Below are 25,125 nucleotides of genomic sequence, written 5' to 3' on the forward strand. Positions count from 1 at the left end.
GGGGGGATGCAGTCGAGCTGCTAAGGTTCACACAGTTTGCAAAAGGCAGGACACAGTTTCAGGATCTTGGGGTCTGCTTCTGAGATGCAGGGTGAGCGGTCAGCTGCTCCAGGGGACTGCGGGCAGCTGTGTGCAGGTGGGATCTGCTGACCAGCAATCCAAGACTTGCTGCCAGCCTCCCCGGAGCTGGAAGGCTTTGGAAGCATCTTGGCATTTCCCAGGACATAGCCTTGAGCCTTATCAGAAACGTGTCTGGGACAGCGAGATGGGAAAGGAGAGTGGCAGGTTCACCAACACCTCCCACGGACACTGATTCGCACTTAGGGGGTTGGGAAACCAATACAGGTGGATGAAAAAGAGAAAGCAGCTTATCCTGAGGACAAGACTCCAAGCTGAAGCTCTGCGTGGCCCCCTGGTGCCCACAGGCCCCGTCCTTCCACAGGTGCAGGGCTGACCGACACCTGCGTGGGAGCGAGCAGAGGGCATCAGGGGTACCGCTGCAGCCGGCCCTGGCTCTCCCCGTGACTCCCTGCTCACCGAGCCGGGACCTGTCCATCTCTGCGTTCAGGGTACCCAGCACAGGGCCAGACCCTCGGCGTGCGCTCGGAAGTGCTGCCCGATGAAGAGTGGGAGGACTTGCTCCCGCTGTCCTGCTCTCCCAGTGCTCTGGTCCTCACTGCGTCTTGGACAGAAGGCGACACCAGTGGCTGGTGAACTAAATGGAACTTAATGGAACTAAAATAATATGTCTTGCTCTTATTACCAGAATTAGCCCTCATTTGTCTGGGGCGCGTCTCTTGATGCCTCTGTTTCTCTAGTTTTAAATGTGAATAACGAGACCAATCTGCGTAATAGGATTGCTGTTAGAACAAATGCAATAATAGAATTGATCGCCCCAGTGCCTGCTGGTGAGGAAGGAGCTGAGGAAGACGCTTCTCCCTCAGGTCAAGATTGGTGCTGAGCAGAGTACAAGACCCAGGTTCCAGCCCTCGAGAGTCTCAGCCCTGAGCCACCCGGGGCCAGCAGATTTCCGCAGACCTCTGGCTCTTCTAGTCCTGTTTTCCTATCTTTGAAATGACAGTTGGATTTCAGGGGTGGCAAACGACAGCCTTCAGGCCAAATCCTAGCCTTACCTATTTTTGTAAATAAAATTGTAAGGGACGTGGCCACACCCCCTCGTTGACGAATTATCCCCTGGCCACTTTCATGCCACAACCTCAGGGTCCAGCAGGAGCAGCAGAGACGGGACCCGCAAAACCTAAACTGTTCACTGTCTGGCCCTCCTCAGAACATGCTCGCCAGCTCCCGAGCGAGAGGAGCCTTTCCTGGGGCAGGCGGACGACAGGTTCTGCACAAAGTTACCACGTGGGACGGGGAAGGGCGCTGAGGCAGAGGCAAAGCCGGGCTCTGCTCACCCAGTGAGCCACCCCTGCCTGCAGCCTCCGTGTCTACTGCAGAGATGAGGGCGCCGCCCTCCAGAAGAAGGGGAGTTTTTGGGGAGACGGGAGGAAGCCAGCGCTAGAAATGGATGTGGCTGCCCTGTCCCCGTGGGTTCCCCAGGACACCCTGTCAGACCCGCCAGCACCACCTGCTGTCCCTCCGCCCCCCATCCTGGCGCCACCCTGTCTGCTCCTCTCTCCCCGCCCCCCCCCTGCTTCCCCCCTTTCTCTCCTGCAGCATCGTCCGGCTTTCCTGGAGCATCCCACTTTCCTTGAGATGCATCCAGAGGGGAAGCTCCGTGCGAGGTTTGGGGGACAGTGAAGCAATCCTGGCTCTTGAGGGACGTGGGTTCCCGGCGTGGCGGGCACGCAGGGGCCACATCATGTGGTGGTTCCCACAGGGCTGTCGTACCTTGCCAGCTGGAAGCGCAGCGTGGTTCGTGGGTGGTACATCTCCAGGGCGGCGATGAGGTCGAAGGCTGAGGGCGCCAGCATGGTGACCAGGGAGACCACCACGCTCACCTGCCAAGACCGTGCCAGCCGTGAGTCCCAGGGTCCCCAGCCCAGCCTCGCTTACCTCATGCTGGCCTCCTGGTCTACCATTTGGTCCGCGGCCACTCCGAGGGCTGTGCGGTTCCTACACGGAAAGCCTCCCGCAAATCCCTGCCAGCTAGCTGTTTCCCAGAGGCCACCGCCACTTTGTCGTGGGCTTATTCCTGCAGGAGCTGTCTTTGATCCGAGATGCTCACACTTGCTGCTGGGGAATCTCGAGCATTTCGGCCACATTTCCCAAATGCCCTGCCGTTCTGCTTCTCTTGGGTGGCAGACGGAGGTGACCCCAAATATTACAAATAGGAAAGGGGGCGAGCTGACAGGTAATCGAGTATTCTCCCTGTGGGTGGAAGAGAAATTATCTAGAGGATTATACTTGGCGGTTGTTTGTCTGCACTTCTGGTAACTAGAAGAGGACATTTTGCTGGTAACGGGGCGGTGGGAGCCAAAGAAAGACGCAATTTCTGAATGTGCCCTTAAAAACTCGATCTATCTGCAAACACACAAGCACGTAGTTACATAACCCCCTGAACTGGCATGAAGTAGGAGGAGGTCTGAGAACAGATGACTTCGTGTCGTCTCAGATTCTGAACAAGTACCGTACGTTGAGGTTAAAGTGTACGCGTCCTGTCACCCACATGCTTCGCTTTACAAATCCCATACATGACGCTTCTTTCCACCTCAGCGGTCGGAGAGATGGCCTCCGTGCAACGTCTGCCTTTCAAATCTTTGCAGGAAAAGTGAACACGGCAGTCTTATTGCAAATATTAAGAGTTATACGACGGGGGCGCCTGGGTGACAGAGCGGTTAAGCGTCTGCCTTCGGCTCAGGGCGTGATCCCGGCGTTATGGGATCGAGCCCCACGTCAGGCTCCTCTGCTATGAGCCTGCTTCTTCCTCTCCCACTCCCCCTGCTTGTGTTCCCTCTCTCGCTGGCTGTCTCTATCTCTGTCTTATAAATAAATAAAAAATCTTAAAAAAAAAAAAAAAGAGTTATACGACGGTTCATAACTCTCCTCTCGGCCATTTCCCGTCATGAGGAGATTCACATAAACAAAGGGAAGAGATCTTTTAACAAAGAAGCATAGGAAGGACTGTTTGCAATTCAGAAAAACAGAAACGACCTGAGTGTTCAAGAGCTGGCCCGTGGTCAGCTGTGACACGTGCCACGGAAACGGTTTGGGCATCCTAGCCCGTCTGCAGGTGAAGTCCATTTCTGGAAATGCACCTTGCAAGAACAGCCCAGCACGGTCGGCAAGATGCAAAGGTAAGCAATGGGATGGACGCTTGAAGGCCGTGTTGAAAGAGAACCTCTCCCGATCGAGGCCAATAAAGCCATTCAGCCAGGTCTTGGCGTCGCCACTCTGGCTCAAAGCCCTTGCAGTTCGTGCTCTAGGACCAGAGGACTAAGTTCCTCCAGGGAGACATTTCTAGTTAGCCTGCCTAAGACACAACATGGCAGGAGAGGCCAGGCTGCTCTCGCGTCCCCCTGGGAGGGCGCGTGCGGTCGCGCGGCGGGTACCTCGTTCTTTTCCCAGAGCGTCAGCTCCTTCTCCGACTGCTCCAGCTTCTGGGACCGGTCCACCACAAAGTAGATGAGGCAGATGCTTCCCGCGAGCGACAGAAGCACCAGGATGTTGGCAACAACCCTCAGACAGATGGTCACCGCCCTGCAGGGAGAGGGCGCGAGGACGGGTCCGCTGGGCTGCGATGCGCGGACAGCAGGGAGCGACGGGACCCATCTACCGTCCCGTCAGTCTTCTGCCCTGCAGAGCTAGTGCTCTTCCCTTCACCCCACCCCCCACCCGGGTCCAAATTCCCCCTTTCCTAAGGGATCCACAGTGACTTACGAATCTGACCAACTACCACGGGTAGGACGCTAACCCTACGTCATGAGTCTGACACTGAGCACAGATTTGCGCGGGGGGTGACTTCTGCTGTAGTCTCAGCTCCTAGAACAGGCCCGGCGTGTACAAACACGTCGTAGCTTTTGTCTAGAGGAGCAAGCAAAAGGAGAGCAGCCCGACGCCGTGAGATGGATCGGGGACTCGCCCGTCCTTCCTAGCACCGGGGAACACTCGTGGACTCCACTCGGCTCACTTTTCAGGGCATCTGCTTCTGACGTTGGAGCCTGTCTTAGCTGGGGTCTCCCTGGAAGCAGAGCCTCAGGCAGTGGCCTCTTTGCAAGTGGTTTATTTGGGACACGATCCCAGAAGGTCTGGGGGTGAGGCGGGAGGAGGAGCCGTTAGGACAAGGGTGCGTGGTGGGCTCGGCCACGGCGGGAGGCCACTGCAGGGCCTTCCGAGGGGCTGGGGAGCTGCATCGCAGAACGGTCCACCCACAGAGAAGCAGGGAAGCTTTTGTCATTGCTCCTGTCCCTGCTGGTCAAGGGTGGCTCCCTGAGCATGAACCCCCACCATTGCCCCCGGCCTCCCAATTCCCATGCATGTGCACTGTTGGGGGTTTGTGGGTGCCCCGGGGAAGCAGGTACCGGCGAGGGGTGACGGGCCTGTGCACGCAGCCGTGGCATCTACACAGCCCTGCAAGGCCCGCCCGGCGGCAGGCACTGGAGGGTCAGGTGTGGCCGGGAGGATCTGAAGGGCGCGCAGAGGTGTACCCTCCTGTCTGTAAAGCACAGTTCCACCTCTGGGTGACCTTGGGCTGGTCATGACAGCTCCCTCTGCATTAGCCTTGGCCCTTCATCTGTTCAAGGAAGAAGCTCACTCGCAAATGAAACGATAAACATCACCTTGCCCTTCTGTGGAGAACTTTACATAAAATGGAAAATCTGAGCGAGAGTGAGGCCCATTAATGCCATTCTGGTGCTTCCTCACTCCCTCTCCTCCCCAGACCGTGCTGAAACCATTGGTAGGGTCAGGTGGGTTGTGCACTATGGTCCCCCGTGTCCCCTCCAGCACCTGCTGGTCCTTGGGCTGATTGCTCCAGAAAATGCACGTGATGGGTGTGGGGTGAAGTCCCCCGCCAAATGTTCATTTTTCCCTGTCTCTACCCTCTTCCTTCCCCATCCTGTGATAATACCCTGGATAACCCAGAATGCCTATTACACCTCTATTTTCCCCAAGTTTTAGCAGAATCGGAAGTATTCGGGATTTGTGTGATTCAGGAAGAGAGAGGAGAAGCACGTTATTCTTGCCATTGACACATTTGCTTATAGTAATTCACGACCCAGGTTCACATCTTTGAACTGGAATGCTGCAGTTTTTAAATTTGGGGGAACGCCAAAATCACCGGCAAGGTTTGGCTTTGCAAGGTTTGCTAACAAGGTGGATTCTCATGTCCCACTTCCAGGAGTTGTAATTCAGGGAATCAGGGTGCCAAAGTGGTCTGTACGTTGTGTGCCCTGGGGTGATTCGGATGGGTGGGCGCTCTCTGCCCTCTGAGAAGCACGGATGGAGCCCCACCTTCATTTCACGGGAGAGGAAGTGGGGCCTGGAAAGGCCAGGCCACCTTATCAGGTCATGGAAGCTAAAGATAAAAGGAGGGCTGGAGCCCCTCATCCGGCTCCCTATGGACAGTCCTTCCTGCCCCCACAACCTGCCTCCCCCCCATCCTTGCTCCATTAGGCTTTCTGCATCGTGGGCACTACTCAAGGCGCTAAAGAACCAAGAACCAGTGAGGACATCAGAGAGCAGACACGGCCATCCCATGAGGACGGGCCACTGTCCCTTCCAGGAACCGGCCCTTCTGTGTCGTCGGCTCTCTTTTGCAGAAGGGCCTCGCCTCTCCAAGGCAGCCCTCAAATCCCGGAGAAGGAGTTACGATCCGAGACCTCACTTCGGAAGGCTCGTCAACAACAACGGGAGGCTACTTGTGTCTCAGGCCCTCAGGGGTCGGTTGCTGACTGAGGTGGCTTTTGCTCGTGCAGCAAACTAGAAATCGGCACCAAAAATACCTCTTTTATCATCGAAGTGAAAGAAATCGGTCAACTTCGGCACTCTCACCCTGTCACCCCATCGAAGGAGGGAGGGACCCCTCTTAAATATTGCTATCGAGGCTTTGCAGGCTTCCCACGTGTCCCCTTCCTAGAAGGACAGATTTTAAGGGGAAAGAAGAGCTGCCTGACAACGTGCGAAAATAAGATCGAGATCGGCTGGTGAGTCTTGTACCGAGTTAAGATAGCTGATCAAGGAATGGGGCGCGGGGAGGGTCCATACTTACAGGTTTTTGCTTTTCCTCTTTTCCTGCTCTTCCAGGATAGCCTCCTTTAAGAAAAGACACATCCGAATTAAAAGCTTAACCTTGTCATTAATCATACGTCTTTAGAAATATTTCCTAGTAAGAAATGACTTACTGTCTTTAATTGAGATTTTATCGACATCAGTGCTTTGTATAATAATAAGTAGATGGGAAAAAATCGGGGCTTGGGCAGAGGAGTGAAAGGGCACATCATTTACATGAGTGAAATAATCTAGATTTTTTTACCCCAAAGGGGCAACATTTAGCGGTCTGCACTGCTCAGTAGACCCAAGTCCCCGAGCGGGTTTGATGACATCGTCCTCCGAGTTAACACTAAAGCTCACGTCCCCTACACGTCTGCATGTATTTGCCCAGCAGTTACCGGCAATATGGTCCCCATCCATTATGCAGAGTATCAAAAATACACCAATTGGAATTTAAGGGGGACGAAATGAAAAAATTAGAAGGAAGAGTCTCTCAGCGTCTCTTCGCGTGATCCATGGCATTGGTGGTGCGCGGTGGCCATCCAGGGAGCCGCCGCCCTGCCTGGGGGGCACCCGGAGGAGGACCGCCGGCACCTGCAGCGGCCCGGCGGCTCCCCGCGGAAGGCCCCGGTCGTGGTGGCAGGAGCCCTGACCTCCCCCGGCCCCGCCACGTCGCCCACTCACCCTGATGCTGTTCACGATGGCAGCCGTTTTGCTCTCGGCGGCCTCTGGGTTGCCAATGAGGTAATCCCAGGCGCAGAAGACCCGCCAGCAGAAGGTGTAGTTCTCATTGGAGGCACTGGCCAGGCTGTTTCGGGAGTTCTTGGCCATCCTGCGAGAGAGGGGCCAGGACGGGGCAGGTGACGGCAGGGTCGAGCTGGGTCCCGTCCTCCCGGGGCTGCCGCCGGTGGAACGGGGCCCTGGTGTGAATGAGAACGCGCGGCCGGCCCCATCCGGGTGCTGGGTTCAGCCCCCCCTTGTGGGGAAACCACACTGGCTGGTTGTGGGGTGAGCCCGTTTGACAAGCAGCCTCGCCACCGTGGTGGCCAGGAGGTCACTGCGGTGTGTGCGCCTGTCAGGCCAGCCTGTCCCATCTCTGGGCAGCGTGGTTGTGAAGTCAAACTCCCCTTAGAGCTGATCAGTCTTCCTGGAGGTCCTGCCCATGGAGGCGTGGCGACCCCACTTCAGGGAGCCACTCGGGTCCCTCCAGCCCACGGTGCCCCTTAGACGCTTCTGAAGGCAGGAGTCTGCATCCCTCCTCCGGGGGGAGTCCCTCGCCCTTCAGACTGTCTCTCCAGTTATCCTCTCCCTCCGTAGTTCTTTGTCCTGAGTTTGCCTCTATCTGTGTCCTAAACTGTAACATCTAGTGAAGGGCCTGTCTTGCAGGTGGGGCCTTGAGGCCCCCAGAAGCTAAGCGGGGAAGCTTCTTGTGAACCGAAGGCCCCCAGGTCACCCTACACCCCGTCAGGATTTTGTTGTTTGATGGGGATGGCGATGTTAAGGATCGTTTTTTACCCCAAGCACTTGTATCTGCACTGGGCTAAGATGCCCCACGAGGCAGGTGACAAGACACAGTGGGACACACGAGGCAGACGGAAGTAGCAGGTGAGCCAGGCGGGGAGGGGCCGGGTTCTCCCTGGCTCGGAGCCTGCCCGTCGTACACTGCGGCCAGCTCCAATATAGAAGCACCGAACGTGAAGCCGGCAGGGAACCTGGCCGTCTTCTGAGCCAACCTGCCCATTTTACAGATGAGGCTCAGAGAGGGGACGGGAGTTGCCATAGGTCTCATGGTGGGGATGATACGGAAGTCCTGACCCCCAGCCCCTTTGTTTTCCTTGCACTGTGCTTCCTCTCAGTGAGAAACTGGGTGTGCAAACAGCATCATGACACAGACGGGCCTGGCCCTTGCAGGGTTTGTAGCTAGGTCACAGGTCCACGAAAGCCAAAGGACGATGCAACCTCTGGTCATTTAGACCATGTTGTTCCCGTCTCTGTGAGTGCGGTCACTAAATTGTCTGAAATTACATCGGCTGCTAAGCCTATTGATTCTTGTCTCTCCACACCCAACACGGAACCTGGCACAAAGCAGTGAATGTCGAATGAGTGTTGGTTACAATGAGCATATCTCTTTTAGCCTCGGTCTCCCCATCTGCAGAATGGGTACAGTTATGCCTGAACTGTACGAGTTACTGACCAGACTGAGATCACTCAGATCATTCCTGGCATAGGGAGAGGAACTGAGTCGCCATACTTTTTCAAGAGGATGATGAAGCTGTAAGCAAACACGGCCATCCCCACCAGGAAATACGCCAAGGGCAGCCGGTAGCCAGCCCTCCCGATTCTTCGCTCCCTGCCGTAGTAGCCATAGAAGAGAACGGAGTACTGCAGGTAGCCCTGCCGAGAGAGCGGTCAGCGTCATCCCCAGCCCAGCTTCCGGACTGCCGCCCGGCCAGCCCCTCTCCACACAGGAGTTCGGCCAAGCCTCAGCCTCACCCCCAGGGACCAGACGGTGTCCAGGTCTTGAGCAGAAGCCATGTGCTCCTTGGGGATGGTCTTGCTGGCCGTGCTTCCGAAGGGCTGGCCTGCGATGAGCTGGGAGAGAGAACAGGATGCCCCGTGATCCTCTGGGCGTGGGAGGGGACCAGAAGAAAAGGGGTGGCCGATCCCCAGACCCCCACCTCCTGGGAAGGCTCTGCGTGTACGAGATCTCTAGCGGCTGTCTTTCTGCTTGATTCTCACTAACAGAACAGTCATTCTGGGTGGGCCAAGTTTTTTTTGCTCGATCAGCCTGCCTGGGTGTCCTCTCGCTGGGCTCCTACAGGCAGATTTTCGAGGTCACTGGGTTTCTGCACAGGAAATGGCCCCATTTACTTCGAGGACGAAGTTTAGTTGAGAAGGGGGTTTTATTTTTTCACAGTGCGGGTGAACTGGCCCACACGCCAAACCCTGCCTGTCTCCTCCTTTTGTGTGGTCCAAGAGCTAAGAATCGTGTTTGCACTTTTAAACGGTTGGAAAAAAAAGTCAAAAGAAGAATATATTGGGACACTTAGGAATGCAATGACAGTCAAACTTCAGTATCCATAAATATCGCTAAATAAAACTGGATTGGAACAGAGACGGCGTTATTAGTGTATCATCTTTCACACTGCGTGGGGGATGGGAGTGGGGTCACCCAAAGCCCCCACTATTCGATACCCGGCCTCTCATGGAAGAGGTTGGCTGTCCTGCGTCAACGCACGGGTCCTCCTTCCCACGAGGAGAAGGAGGGTTGCCGCTTTACAGGACTGCGCTGGCCTCCCTTGTTTTGAACGAATGGCCCTTCTTATTGCCCCTCCACCCGTTCTTACCTCTGGAATGACAATAAAAGCAGCTGTCATCATTGTCAGCACAATATTTATCCCAAACAGCCATCTCAAGAATATGAAGTAGGAGGCAACGCCAGACCCAAAGTGACCTACGGGGAAAAACGGTACCGACAGGATGAACGGGGTAAAATCGGCACAGTGCAAAGTTCTCTGCACAGCAACACTGCAATTTTTGGGGGACCAGGACAAAGACGAAGAATGCCATTTTTGTACCAATGGGGGTGTTCCCCCAAAATAGTCATTTACGGGGGTCAAGGTGCTCATTAGTATTTCCACTTATAAGCACAGGAAAAGAAAACTGTAATTTAATAATTTCCCTAATGACATATTCACCTGAAATACTTGTTAAATTCACATTTCACGTACGTTCAGAAGAATCGGCAATCTTCTCAAAACTGGATATATGTTTTTTCATTCTGTATAGTTTTGAGAATTCCAAGGATTTTTCTTGGAATTATTTTGTCTTAATTTCAAGATATATAGCAATTTGCTAGGTGTTAACATTAAGGGAAACTGGGTGAAGGAATTACAGGAACTTGACAACTTTTCTAGATAGCTGAACCTTTCTATATCTCTATTTTATTCTAAAGCAAAAAAAAGTGTATTCAAGCCCAAATTTCTGCTAAGAAACTAAGGGAGCACGGAAAGGAGATGAGGATGTGGGCGATTTGTGCTATCCTTAGGGAAAAAAATCTCTCGAATTTTTACTTCAAATTTAGTTTATGTTTGTCATAATAAATGGGAAAACACAAAGCATCACCAAGAAAACAAAAACATGACCTATTCTGAGCTCACTAAATTAAAATCACTACTAGAATGAGTTTCTAGTAAACTTTTAGTGTGACCCCCATTCTTATTCTCTATGTGTAGATTTTTTGTACAAAATTGGCGTCTCTCTACAACATGCATCTTGAATTGTTAATGTATTACAAGTATTTTCTCATGCAAAAAAGATTCTATAAAATACATTGTGTTGTTTCATCAACTGAGTTTTCCGTAATTTATTTAACGTATCCCCACTACTTGATACTTAAGCTTCCGACTTTGCACTAGGTCGGGGATTCACTAGGGGAAGTAAGTCTGCAATACATAATTTCCCTTCAAGGGCAGGTTTCCTAGAAGCAGAGCCCCAGGAAGAGATCGTGATCACGTGACACACTGAGGACGTGCTCTCTGGAGAAAGGGAGTGGGGGGAAGGGGGAGGCTCCGGGGAGGTGGAGGGGTGGGGAGCTAAGTAAGCACGTGGTCTTTGCTGGAGCCTGACTTCTTGGGGGACCCTGGAAGGCGAATTGCACAACACAGTTGGTCCACTTTGCACAAGGAGCCAGACTTGACTCCCCTTATTTTTATTTCGGCACTGCCTCCCTCTAGGCCCTCCCTTGGGGCCCAGGATGGGGTGGGGGGAAGGGGGGGCAGGTGATGTGTGCCCAGCAGCTGGAACAGTGCAGGCCCAGGGCCATTCTCCAGGGAAGGGGGCAGCTGTGAGTCACAGCACGGACACCCAGAGCAGCCGAAAAAAGCTGGACCGGCCAAGAAATCCGGGTGGGGCACCAACTTGGTCCTTGTGCATTGATTGTGTTGTGGTCTTGTTTCTCTGGTTGTTAGGGAATGGAAGAGTTTTATCAAAGAGCACAAACATTATGAAGGCTTTGGTTACAAATTTTAACTTTCCCCTAGCAATGCTGGTCCAATGTACATTCCCACCCACTGTGTAGGAAAAAAATACTAACTTCCACTGAAATGCTGAAAATTGTTTTTTCTCCATTTGTCAGCATTTAGCTTTGTTGTTTTAGGTATGTACAATTTCTTTTATGGGTAATTAAATACAGTGCTATTTTCCTTGATGATTTCCTTCTTTACTCTCAGAGAGAGGTTTGCATTCTGAGATCACATGCTCTGTATTTCCTTTAATTATTGAGTGGTTCTCTAGCTTCTATTTAATAGCTCCTGGAACCCGACAGGGAAGGGTCTAAGCGTCCTCTTGGTTCAACTGCTGCAGTGTTTATAATGCATTGGAACGTTTTGGTTATGCAAGTTCATTTGCATTTTTCTTAAAAAAAATTTTTTTTTGGATGAGTCTTTTCAATGTGTTTCTTCCATATAAATCTTAATGATCATTTTGCTGAGTACAAAAAAACCCCCATTACATTGCGATTTCTACTGGAATTGCATTAAACTTGTAAACTGATGTCGACAGAATCCACATCTTCCAAATACTAAATCATCCTGTGTCTCGTCACGAGACTTTGGAAACACCTGAGGCCCAATTTCACAGTTTCCTTTACTACAGACTCACTGATAGGTTTATTCCCGCCCTTCTCTGGTGTGTTTTATGTGTGCGTGTGTGTTGTGTGTCTACGTGTGTGAATATGTTGTGAAGGTGACTTATTTATTTTTCAGACCACGCTTTCTGAATGGTTACAGTCGCCTCGAAGAAGCAAATCTCTGAGGTTTTGTCTGGCAATTGCTCACGTGACCCTCTCACTGTTCTGCTGTTTTTCACCTGATCCTTTAGAGTCCCTGTTGCGTCTGACTTTTGAATGGAGAGCCAGAAAAGCAGAGCCATAGAGAATGTGGGTCGGTTGTCGTCCCAGGAGGAGCGGTGGGACAGATGTCTTCCATCTCCCCCCCTCCCCGTCCCATGTCCAGCCCCGCTCCACACCACGTGAGCGTGGCCGTGGTGGCGCCGTGTGGGGACCCAGACGCCCGGCCCCTTCTCGGGCTGCTGGCACCGCACCCCCACCCCACCCCTCCGAGCGCCCACACTTACTCTCAATTTTCTTTATCCTCATTTCCCAGGGAATGAAGATGGCCATGAAGTTACAGGCCAGGCGCGCAAACTTCCGCCAGAGCTGGACAGGAGGGAGCGGCGTTAGAGAACATCACCGTTGTCAACGTGGCAGTGACTTTGGGATGCTAAGGTCCTGAGTGGAGCACAGGCTCCCACACACACTGTCCGATGCCTTCAATTATGCTTTTGCAGGACTTTGGGTAATACTAGGACCAAAGCAGCCCCCTTGTCTCCTCCGCACTCCTGTTTGGGGAAGGGCACCTGCTTCGGGCTCTGAGTTGTGCTGTCTGTACCGAGGTGCCCATGCTCCAGGGTCACACCGGCCTTACTCCTCCCATTCCTGCTCTGGGGACTAAAAGCAGTGGAAATTCCTTGAGGAGTAATGTCCAAATGCACCCAGTTGACCCCACTCTGAGAGTGGGGCCCAGGAGTCCACGTGGCCAGCAAACTGCCTGCCCAGGGGATCCTTGTTCCCTGTTTTCGGGACGAGGAATCTAGAACGCTCCCTGAATGTGAGCTCCTCGCACACCTCCTGTCCTGCATCTGTGTTTGTCTCCCACCCTCTCTCCCGGCCACCGCTGCCAGCAGCGAGATCTAGAAATTTGTCTTGTGTGTTTAAGATGCAATTACCAAAAGTTCAAAATCTTTATTATTTTTTTCTTTTTCCTCCAAGGAGAATAAAGTGGAATGTGCCCTGACATTGGCTCGGCTCTCCCACAATATTGGCAGGCTGCTCATTTTAACACACAAACAATCTGGGTTTGTGTTGGAAGCAAATGATATCATTGCAGCAAGAAGGCCGGCAAATGTAATTACAGCATTCTGAGCTCTGAGACAGCACATGGTCCTGACGCAGACACGCATGCTAATGTCCTTCGGGACGTGTCTGCTAAGGCCAGAACGGCTGCTTGTAAATGAAAGTCTGTTTGAATTTTATCAGACGTTGCAATTGTTCGTCTTCTGTTCATGGTTCCAGACCCAGCTCAAACCTAACCACGCCCGTGATGAGTTCACGCAGCTTCCCTGGAGAGAGAAATAGATCCTTCTCTCGGTGAAGCTCGCAGCAATCGCTATCCCTGCTGTTGATCAGAACCTACCTCGTGTTGCCCCGAGATTTTCCCCGTGGCCAACGTGCTGTAGCACGGTGGGGAAGACCAAAGTTTTGCTCCTTCCTCCCCTACGGCGTGCAGAGGCAGGGTGCTCAAACATCCTTGGGGGCGGGTTTGGTGTTGGAAAGCAGTGAGTCTCTGGCCCACTGTGAGTGAAGTCCCCAAGTGCCAGAGGCCCTGGGTGGGGGGCCCCACACCTGAGTTCGAGCTCCAGCTCAACCGCTATCCTACTATGCGCTCCTGGGAAAGGGATTTTCTTTCTTTGGGATTCCATTTCCTCGTCTGGATGAGAAGCTGTATTCAATCAGTGGTATTCAGAGTTACTCTTTCAATTTAAATTTTGGTTGAATTTCAATGAGAATTTCACACACTAAAGCTGAGTAACTTCTGTAGGTAAGGGATGCGGAACCCCTCGTGAGAGAAGTCGGGGGCGCTGACCCCCAGCACGCACTCTGGTAACGCAAGGCTACACTAGCTTCCGGAAGGGGCCTCCTAGAGGTAAATGTGATTGAAAAATGTGGTTTGTTGACAGCCGAGATTCGGTAAGGCATGGGAAAATATGCTCCTCTGCTGATTTGCACCAAATCTCCATGGAAAGCCCTGAAACTCTGAAATGATTTGAGATTTTAAGAGCAAAGCAAAATCAAAACAAAGCAAAACCAAAAGGCAAACTTGGAAGAAATAGGTCTTAAATGTGGGCCTGGGTTACTGGGTACCAAAAATAAGAATAAGTTCATCCTTTCCTCTTTGGAACGGCCTGTAAATTTGCCTAGAACAAAGGTGTTCTAACAACAGGTATTATAGTTTATGAAAAATAAATGCTTCCAGAACATGTACTGAGCGCCTATGTATGTTTCCAGTACTGTGGCTGCAAATGGACAAGACATAGGAGACGTCAGCTGGCACAGAGCTCACATCCAGGTAGAGGGAAGGCAGCAACAGACGAGTCAATGCCACAGGGGGACATGGCCCATTAGGACTGGAGGAGAAAGCTCTATTAAACAAGGGGATCAGGTGAGGTCCATCTGGGGAGCTGAGACTTGAATGAAAAGGAATTGCTATTTCAAACAAGAATAAATTAGTGGAGGAGCTATCTAGGAGGGCAGGGCAGCCAGTAACATGTGTGAGTTAGCACGTGCTGGGCATTTTACAGTAGAGGATGGAAGAGGGGGAAGTGGGGTGAGATCCAATAGGTAGGCAATGCCCCGACCAGGTAGGTCATGGGAAGGACTTAGATTTAATTCTAAGTGTAATGAAAGCCTGTCTATGTATCCATTATCTATCTATGTATCTATCTGTGTATCTATGTATCTATCTATGTATCTCTCACTCTATCTATCTATCTATCTATCTATCTATCTATCTATCATCTATCTATCTATATTTTAGGTAAGGGCTGGCATGAGCAGTTTACTGTCTCAAGGATTGCCTGGCTGCTGTGTGGAAGAGAGTGGATGACTGGAGTCTGTGCAGGGAGGAAGCAGGAGGACCTGCCAGGAGCTCTGTCAGTCTATCTACCATCATGGGCAGGTTGCCAAGTCACATGATGAAGGCTCTTAGGAAGGGTGACCTCCTTTGTTGGTATCGTGTGAGACACAAAGGACATAGACTATTAGAACCAGAAGGAATCTTGAGAATCGAACTTGAAAGCCAAAGTCAGAGCAGGGAACTAATGGCAGAGGGACCTGAGTGTCCTGACTCCTGCTGGAGTGACTTCTGGGGTCCCGGTGGTCTCACACATGCACACCTGGCTTCCTTCAGAAACACGGACGTGTTCTGGTGCTGAAGGCAGACTGTCTGTAATGAGCTGGAATCGAATGGAGACCCACGTGAACGGGGGCTGCAGGCTGGAAACAGAGAGGGCTCCCCAGGATGCCTTGTGTGGGCAGCTCTATGAGTGGGACCACGATCTCAGTGCTGGGACTCATGGAGAGTGGGTAGCTCACAAAATTTACTATTTGGAAACCAGTTATTGTCTTCAGCATATAAACCAAGGGCTGTAACTGGATGGGCTGCAGGCAGTGTGCCAGCTGGCTAGACACCTGTTTTCTCTACCTGGCAGCTGGAGCGGATGCTGGTCCCTAGTGGTTCATATCAAAATTCCTGGTGTAAGAAAAGGTGGAGGAACGCAGTTCTGAAGACGGGGAGGGGAAGAACCAAAGCGTGAAGAAGACGGGTGGGTGGATGGCTTTTCTTGGGCATTTTACTGTGTCCCCTGAAAGCAGAGAAAGCCGAGTCTGGACTATTTGGTCACCCCAGCGCCTGGAACAAAGCGTGGCACATGGGTTCAACTGAACTGGATCGAACCACTTTCTGTGGGGCCCTTGCTCCTAGAAAGGCAGGCAGCTGGGTCTGTCTGGTACCATGGAAAGCCTTGGGCAAGCTCTAGGTGAGGCTGAACATTCAGATTCCCTTTCTCATTGAAGTCACCCTGCTCTTAATAATTCAGCCTGTTATCAAATTACATCTTTTTTTAAAGATTTTATTTATTTATTTGACAGAGAGAGAGACAGCCAGTGAGAGAGGGAACACAAGCAGGGGGAGTGGGAGAGGAAGAAGCAGGCTCCCAGCAGAGAAGCCTGATGTGGGGCTCGATCCCAGAACGCCGGGAATACGCCCTGAGCCGAAGGCAGACAGACGCTTAAGGACTGCGCCACCCAGGCGCCCCTATCAAATTACATCTTAATCTGTATTGATCTTACTGTGTGGCTAAAAGTCACAGTACTTTTCACTCTTATATATGACAGGTTGTCTGAACTCAAGTGAAGGTCCTGTTAGTATTTCCAAGTGTTTCCCATAGCATTTCATATTGTCTGTTTAGGGGAAATAAGGAGGGAGCACATATGCTCATTACTCAAAGATACATTTGTTTTCTGTATGTGTTCCATAAGCTCCATCATAGCGTGACAGGCATAAGCAGTCATGGGTAATCTTGGTCACAGGACCAGATTCGAGTTTTTAGGCCGAGTCTGTGGAAAGTAAGGGGACAGCCAAGGCAGAACCTCGGAGAACTTTTGAGATTTTATAATTGTTCAGCTATGTAAAGTTCACGGCCAGCTTTAATGTAAACCTCATTAAGAATCCCTTTTTTGTTTCAGAGAATCTAAAAGGAGTGCATCGGTCAGCTTTTGTCTGTTAAATTACAGCAGACTTTAAAAAAATACAATATCCAATATTGGGAAGAATATTATGAAAACAGTAAAGTTGTATCTGTCAAGATCAACTATCAAGGGTTTTGGAAAATAGTTTATTAATATTTATCAAAAGCCAAAAAAATGAATTATATTTTTTTCTATGGTGACTATAGTTCTGGTATTGATCCTAGGTGAGGTATTTTAAAAGGTAGGAAAAGGGGACACCTGGGTGGCTCAGTCAGTTAAGCATCTACCTTTGGCTCAGGTCATAATCCCAGGGTCCTGGGGTCGAGTCCTGTGGTTGGGGGGGGGGGGCTTCTGCTCAGCAGGGAGCCTGCTTCTCCCTTCTCCCTGGCTTGTGCGTGCTCTCTTTCTCTCTCTCTCTCTCAAGAAAGTCTTTCAAAAAATAATTCAATAAAAGGTAGGAAAAGCAATGTGTGGAAAGATATTCCTTGCAGGGTTATTAATAATAATGAAAAATTATAAACAACTTAAATATTCACCAGCAGACAAATAACTAATTAAGTTAATGTGTGTTTATCTGTCATGGACAACAGTATGTGTAAAAAATACGTAGCAAGATGGAAAAATCCTTCTGTTACGTGTGGGGTTAAGTGAAAAAGGAAGCAAGACAAAAAGGCTGTAGACTACAATTACTCTCAGTGAGAATTATATATTCAGTAACTGGAATATGAGATTTAAAAAAAAAGATACTATGTAAGGGCATGGTTTTTTTCTTTGTCTTCTAAACATTTATGAAAATTACTGTAATGTCTCTCTCAACAGATAACTTCAATATATACTAAAGTTTAGCTTTAAGGAACTGAACGGAAAAAACAAACAAACCAAAACCTTAGCGCTGAATTATAAAGCGAGCGTTGGAATATATGAGTAACCTTCTCATTACAAGACGGGCAGTGAAAAAAACCTACACATATGGGTGGGAGTAAGTCAGGAAGGATGCTGGATCATTTCTCAAGGGAAGATGCTGTTCTCGAGTGAGTTAGGCTCACCCAGGGTCATGTACCGTTGGCAGGTGACCACATCCGGGACTAAGCTCCAGGTTCTGGGACGTGCAGACCTTGCATCTCACGGCACTGCTCTCGGCTGCAAGGATGGATGTGCACAGCCCATGTACAGTGACAGGCACAGTGGCACGCAACTCCCTGGCCCCCGGACCGCAAGAGGGTGGGAGTGCCCGTGAACGCATGCTCTCACCTCAGCACCTGCTGCTTGGTAGCCGCGGGTCCTGGTTAGCCTCCCTTCAAACTTCAGCACAATCTCCTTAGCTCGCCTGAGAGAAGAAAAACACAGCAGTGAGCACGATTTTATCCTACCCGCTATCTTGGCAAAATGTGTGAAAGTGCAACAGGAGCAGGTGGCCAAAAGGTGAGGGGACAAGATGCCGTGACATTTCCTGACCTCTGGCCACCAGAAAGCTCCCTTAAAAAATACTTTCTGAAAAAAAAATTTTTAATGGATAAATTCTTAGAAAATGATGATCAATGATGAAATGAGTTGCAATGAATTTCCTGAAGCCCTTCCCTGATTGTTGTTTGCGAATCAGTCATGAGAGGGTTGGCCGGGGAGTCCTGGCAGCGAGCACTAGGGGGTCTCACCCCTCCCCTTATCCTCAGCAGCCTTCCTCTGGCAGCCTCGTCTCTGGAAGTCCAAGTCAGACCTAGTCTCAGAGAACCTGTCTGGAGGAAAGGGTGGTGTCTACAAAGCCACAAAGAACCCGATTCAGCCCACACAGACTGCTGACATGCTAACTGACCACTTTGGTGAGCAGAGCCGAGGTCGCCCCCTAAATGGTTAATCCTTGAAATGCACTCAGTTCTCCACGGGGATAGATGGTTAAATCCACACCTGCAGGGACAGCAGGATTAGACAATCAATGTCAGCACCAATGGGACAGACAAGGACCCTTAGAGGTGAATGTCACCTTCAGGGCGACCTTATCTGACACTGCCCTGATGAGACCTTCATTATCCGTGGCCATACTCCCTCCCCTTGATCATGCTCGGTGCTGAAAGGTGTGGTTCCCTGGAGAGCCCCGGTCTCTGCTAGGGAGGTCTTGCATGTGCACCCCGACAGCCTTTTAGCAACACTCACTGCTTACAAGTCTTTCCCTGAGAGACACAGAAACTAGCTGACTCCCTTTCCCACCGAGTGAGAAACTAGCTGACTCCCTTTCCCACCGAGTGAGACGCGAGCTAATCAGAGGGCTCGCTGTGTTTTGGAGCGCAGGACCCCCCTTGCCGCCCCTCCCAGCTCCCTGGCCCTGCCCGTGCCCTGGCTTCATTCCAGATAGAACCACAAATGCAGGCAGGGGTGAGGGTTGATGCTCTACCCTGCCCAGCATCTAAAAGACGGAGGCCTGTACATGTGGAATAATTTATTTCAATTCATTATTTATAATTGCCTCCTGCAGACATTTTCTGCACACTGACTTGGGTCAAGCACGGCCGGACACAGAGGTACATAAGACACAGTCATTGCGCTGGAAGAGCCTGGGGCTAACAGGGCGACGGAGAGCGGCTGCGGTGAGAGCATGAGATCTGAGGGGCCGGGGGGGACCCGCCACACCTGGGGCTCCTCATGGACCCAGGTTGACTTGAGGGCACCGAGCACTTGCTTCCCTGCGCAGGACACGAGCCTGCGCCCTGGCCTCCCGGACAGGTGCTCCTCCAGGCTGAGCCAGGGCTCCTGCTTTTCTCTGCGGCCGCCCCCCTCCCTGGCTCCTCACGGGGTCAGGCTTCGGTGGTCTCTGTGCTTTCCAGACGCCTCCTCGGCAAATTCGCCGAGGGAGACGTTGCTCCAGGAGCTTCTCAAGGTGACCAGGGAGGAGACATAGGGCCCAGGGGATGATAAATGGGCATGCTCAGAGGTCGAGCCGCCTTTGAGAGCCTGACCGCCGGCCCCGGGCAGCCAGTGTGGCCCTGTCAGCGCCCGGGCTGAGCCCCCGGCCAGGCGTCAGCCCCCACGGCCTGGTTTGCCCTTTTGACAGAAAAGTGATCATTTGCTGTGCTCTGCCTGCAGGTTGAAAAGACTTAGTGTCTTACCAATAATTAATGATCATTAATTACTAATTAGTAATTACTAATTACTCCTACTAACCAGTAATCAGCCATCATCAGCGGCATTTCTGCACGATTTTTTAAAAACTCAGATACAACACATGACCTTTTTTTGTTTTGGGATAAATTGCCCCAATGACTCCTTTGGCGGAGTTCCTCTGTTTCAACGGAACGTGGGCATCGGGGTCAGAGAGCCCGGGTTCAAAGTTCAGGGCTGCTCTCGGAGGCTGTGCGTCCTGGGGCAAGCCATTTCACGTCTCTGAGCATCGGTCTTCTATCTGAAGTTGCCATCCCCACTCAAGGAACCAGGTGTGGGGGGGCTGGTATCAGACAAGGAGGATTAACCAGAAACTGCTGAGCTTAGACACGACAGGCACCCTTGGCCATCTGCCGGGCCACCTGAGGGCTGGCTGCATCTTGGGCCACCTGCAAAAGCATGATGCAGGGGGGAGCGGACAAAGCTGCTATTTAATGGGAGAGAAATGCGAGGCCTGATGGCAGACCTGGGGAGGAGGGGCTGTGTGCTTGGCCTCTGGAAAGGGCACTAACAAGGTTCTCAGCCTGTCCTCGCCGGGTGCCCGATGATTAGGCTGCGGTCTGTTTCTCCAGGAAGGTCCACTTAACAGGTCAGAGTAGCTCATTGAGACCATTCAATTAACTCCCTCTGCTGTGACCCGGGCAGCAGCGTCATCCATCAGGACTCACTGGCGGGCCGTGACCACCCTGTATCAGAGAGAGCTCGAGGCGCTCGCACGGCTCATCCCATTTAACCCTGGAACTCTCCGTCGATCTCAGACTTCAGTAGGCGAAAGAATCCACCTGAATGCATGTTAAAAATACCGGCCCCCCTCTCTCATACTTCCGATTCGGCAGGTCTAAGGGCAATCGGGGATTCTGAGTCTTTAACAAAGCCCTGCTTGCTTACCGGGGCACATTTTGGAACAGCGATGCAGGTGCCATTCAACACCATCACCTCAACTTTAAAGAAAAAGAAAGTGGCCAAGAAATTAAGAGAGTGACTCAACAGCGCATAGCTAAGGACTGGCAACCTGTCTGCAACTCTTTGGCTGTTCACTGTTATCTAAACAGATTCCCCGGTGTGACTCTAAGGATCATAGTTATTTGGTTTCCCACAGAATCTGGTTTCCCCCCAGATTTCCAGCCCAGCAGGTGGAATTACCGTCTGTTTTCATCCCGGCTTAGAGAATTCCTCCGGGAAGTTTGGTTATTTTGTTCACTTCGAGACACAGTGCTAACATCTAGTGCTTGAAAGGAAGGTAGAAAACCACAAACTCCACCAACACACACACACACACACACACACACACACACACACACACACACTCACAGAGATACTGGCCACCTTGAGGCCCTTGTGACTTCTCTGCGTCAGATCCAGAGTGCCTGCCCGCCACTTTCATGTGGCCTTTGTGCTCATTTCCTGGGGTAGGACAGGGCGGTTTCTTGGAAAGAGTATTTGCAATAATCAATACTGGCTGTCGAAGCCCTTACCTCAGTGCTCCCAGCTTCTGTGCCATGGTCCAGGGTCTGCAGCGAATGTTTGCCATGAGATCTTTCTGGAACTGTATATTCTGGAAGATTTGTTCTGGATCATTGCTGTCCCCTGTCTCATCAGCATTAAAGCTGTCATCCAAGTTGCTGAATGGATCAGGGCATTAAGGAGGAAATCTGATTAGTAGAATTGCTTCCAGCAAAGATCTTGCCCGGGGCACGTTCAGCATCTTGCTGCCCCTGGGTCATCTGTATGAAGAGTGTATGTATAGAGGGAGAGGGACCGGGACCCAGGGAGGCAGAGGGAGAATTTGGCAATCTTGGGCAACACTGAAGCACATCCATTGGAGTCTGTCACTTTGGCGGGTCAATGAAAGAAAATGGGTTCTCTGGATGAAAGGTTTTATCAGAAGATGTCATAAAAGGAGACAAGAGGGTGCTTATGAACAATTCCTGAATAGCTGCATCTTTGATGGCAAAACAACGTCTATTTCAGGGTATTGGAATAATCACCTCATTTCAGAGACTGGGCTCCTCCCTGTCCCCCATTTTGCCTGGAGGCAAAATAAAGAAAAGCCAAACGCTGTCATCCAGAGACCCGCCCCCCCCCGCCGCATGCCCACTTCCATTCTTGGAAACTGAGATAGCAGAGGCAGAACAGGCAGCAACGTCTTGAAACAAGAATGTAGCCGAGCAGATTTATGTGGGCAGATATCACAGGGAAAGACTACTGTGTAGGAGAACCATTTTCCCACATTTGCAACATTTATTCCCAATAACAATTGATACGCTAACCCTGATGGGACTTTCAGGAGGATAGGAGGGTTCTGCTGTTTGATCAATGATGCACGTAAAAGTAAGAGGAAATAATTCTTTTGCTCTTCTCTGATTCAGACGGGTTTTTACTTACTCATAGGAGAATCTTCTCCAATTTCTCCAAATTAGTGGAGGTTTTAATATACCTTTATAAATATCTAACAGATTCAAACAGCATCCCCCACTTCTTCCTAGCCCGAAGCCTTTTCCAACAGACACCTTATTTATTATGACAGATGTATTATCTGCTCTCTTGACATCGCCGATTGAGTCAACAGAGAGAAAACAGAAAACGCATGCCTGTGTGTTCGGCCAGGTTGGGGTACCTTGGATTCGGGTCCCCTGGTCAATAAGCAGGTAGAGCCCTCTCTCCCTGTGCACATTGTCAGGTGGCTGGCCCCGTGGTGCAAACGCCCAGAGAAAGGAGTTTCTGAGCTCATTCTGAGGGACAGGGCGGCGGGATGGGGACTTTGTCCTCCTGCCGGACGCAGGCAGGGCGCTGGTGACTCGGGCTCCGCTCTTGCACACACCAGCCCCCTCCACCCGGCAGGTAGAGGGAACCCACTTACCTGAGCAGCAGGGACTCCTGGTAGAGGTAATGCTGGCTGGGGTTTCTCCGGACGCTTCTGTAGCGCTGGCATGCCTTCGACGGCTTCATGGGGGCTGACCTGCTGCCTGTGGCCCCGAGGGGCCGGCAGGGTCCCAGGAAGCCAGCAGCAGGGGTCTGCTCCGGCCGAGGCTTCTAGGGGAGCCGCTAGGCTGCGGTGCTCCCCAGCTCTCAGGAGCAAGAGAAACTGCAGCGAGCCTGGCGAGGAGGCCAGCTGTGCTATGTAATGCTAAGGTGTCTGCGCGGCCGAGATTGGCTGCAGTTGAGCGACAAAGGCGGGAGGCTTGGCCAGGCTGAGCCAGGGAGCCCTAGGTGCTGCCCACATCCTCACATCCGTGACCGCTCGGACCCAGACGGGGCTCTGCGGTTTGCAGAGCCTTTACATCTATTCCTGTGACTGGTGTTGGCAAAATAGACAGAATGCAGGGCATAGGTTTTTTCCCCCCAGTGTTTTTACCTCTCAAGGAAGAGGCTTGGAGTGAGATTCCTGCCTGCGTTTGCACGGCAGAGTCCAGGAGAGGAAGTCGTAACGTCGTACGTGTTTTTTTTATTTTTCTCTCAGCCTTCTTTTTCTATTTGGAGAAAAGTCACATCCCCAGCAATGTTGCACGATGAATATTGCATACTCCCGGCCCAGATCCACTAGTCGCTGACATTTTGCCCTCTCTGCTTTATTTCTATTTATTTACTTTCCCCCAACACCAATTACAAGTATGTTTCAGAAAAATAATGACACTTCTCCCCGAAATATTTCATCGTGATATTCATAATAATCAAAATAACATTTTCTTACATTTTACATTTTCTAAGTGTGGCCACATTAGTCAACAGGGTAATTGTACGAGAAGGAGTGGGGTGAAGAGATTTTAAGAGGCACCCTGGAGTTTCATAATAAGAAGGCAAGAATTGGAGAGAGTAGATGCTGTTGCTGTAAGACGGGGTGGCCAGCGCAGGTCCCTGGGGGCACACGCGCAGCTGCTCCCCCCTTCCATAGGTAGAAAGTACCCAGTCCCCTTGCCACCTGCACGTTCCCCTCTCAGTCATTCACTGGGATTCTCCACCAAAGAATTTATCCCCAGATCCAGGACTTTCCCACAGTTTCACGATATAAAACCCTATTTTCTGATTAACACACAAAATGGTCTGTTTGCAGTTTATACTCACTGAACAGGAAGGTGCAGGACTGAAAGAGAAAAGTCTCTTTCTGTTGAGCAGTCTGCCTGTGCACTAGCGACATACAGGTGAAGAAATGAATGGGTGGGTGGAAAATCCATCAGCGGCTTAGGGGGCTGGGGCAGGGGCTGCCTTCTCCCATGTATGCATTCCTCCATTGACTCATTAGCAAATTAATTAGATAGCTTTTATGGTCTGCCCCACACTGGACGGCCAAGGGCAAGCCAGAGCCCTAGTCCAGGGCCCTGAGGCTCATGGACTCTCAGACAGGTGTTGGGACTTCGAGTTCAGGGCAGGGGAATGAAGGAGAGGCCAGTGACAGAGCTGGCCCCCGGGGGGCCCATGACACCATATCACCTGTCTGCCAATTTGCCCGAGGCCATGTGGCCTGATGCTCTGTCTCATAACACTACAGGAATCTGTGCTTGTCAGACGGACAACATAGTGCACGTGATAGGATTATTTCTACCCCAACCCCCGCCCCTCCTTTTTTTTTTTGCATTCTTTTGGAGAGCTTTACCTGTAGGGATTCCTTCTGAGCTTTTCAAAGGTTTTTTTCATCCTACTTTGTCTGAACGCCCCTCTGCATTAACATTTTGAGCATTTTTGTCTTTCTTTGCATATGTATGTGTATATATGTGTATATATATATGTATATCTGTGTATATATATTTTTTATTTATTTATTTTGATTTTATTTATTTATTTGACAGAGAAAGAAAGTGAGCACAAGCAAGGGGAGTGGCAGAGGGAGAAGCAGACTCCCTGCTGAGCTGTTGCTCCTGGGGCCCAGCAGCCCAGCCCTTGGGACCCTGATGCTCTTCCCCAAGCCTCCCCAGGCTCCGGGGGTCCCAGCAGAGGAAGCGCAGACAGGGGATGCCGCTTCCAGAATGCGAGGGCATCAATTATCCTGCATGCGTCGCTCATTTTCGGACAATTTAATTAGAGGCTTTAGGTCCTCTGGATGATGTTAGATTAGGCCAGCCTGTGTGTACAGACAAAATGACTACAAGTCCCTCAAATGCTCACAATTGGAGCACTTAAAAAAAAACCAGAAGGGGATCCAATGTCAAAATGAGCTAAAAACCATTATTTCCTAGACCAACTGCTTACAGGATCTGAGTGGGGGCAGAAGGAAGGAAATGAAGGGGGATGGACAGAAGGAGCTGTCGAAGATCTATTTGGAGAACATACAAATCCCTTTCATCGGAAAAAAGAACCCAAACCATTTTGTTGTGTATCCCAGGAGGTCTTAATAGAAATCGTCAGATGGCTTAGCTTCCAGGAACAAAAACATTCATAACCTATGTCATCGATTAACTCATATTTTCCCCCACTAAGGGAATTCTATTCTGAGACAGTGATGT

General features: G+C 51.0%; 1 protein-coding gene across 1 annotated transcript in view; it reads right to left on the reverse strand.

Annotated features, from left to right (window-relative positions):
- The window catches only part of TMC3 (transmembrane channel like 3), a 38,129-nt gene extending 15,493 nt beyond the window's left edge, over positions 1 to 22,636 (reverse strand). Inside the window, exons 1-11 of the mRNA XM_002919080.4 lie at positions 22,548 to 22,636; positions 21,163 to 21,309; positions 17,789 to 17,864; positions 12,307 to 12,388; positions 9,519 to 9,625; positions 8,665 to 8,763; positions 8,423 to 8,565; positions 6,856 to 7,003; positions 6,170 to 6,213; positions 3,513 to 3,660; positions 1,852 to 1,961 (exon numbers count right to left, since the gene is read on the reverse strand). Of these exons, the coding sequence (XP_002919126.1) occupies positions 1,852 to 1,961; positions 3,513 to 3,660; positions 6,170 to 6,213; positions 6,856 to 7,003; positions 8,423 to 8,565; positions 8,665 to 8,763; positions 9,519 to 9,625; positions 12,307 to 12,388; positions 17,789 to 17,864; positions 21,163 to 21,309; positions 22,548 to 22,636 (1,193 nt within the window). The remainder of the gene's footprint in view (positions 1 to 1,851; positions 1,962 to 3,512; positions 3,661 to 6,169; positions 6,214 to 6,855; positions 7,004 to 8,422; positions 8,566 to 8,664; positions 8,764 to 9,518; positions 9,626 to 12,306; positions 12,389 to 17,788; positions 17,865 to 21,162; positions 21,310 to 22,547) is intronic.
- Positions 22,637 to 25,125: the final 2,489 nt, after the last annotated feature.

This window comes from Ailuropoda melanoleuca, chromosome 9 (assembly GCF_002007445.2).
Source record: "Ailuropoda melanoleuca isolate Jingjing chromosome 9, ASM200744v2, whole genome shotgun sequence".
In the NCBI taxonomy this organism is placed as follows: domain Eukaryota; kingdom Metazoa; phylum Chordata; class Mammalia; order Carnivora; family Ursidae; genus Ailuropoda; species Ailuropoda melanoleuca.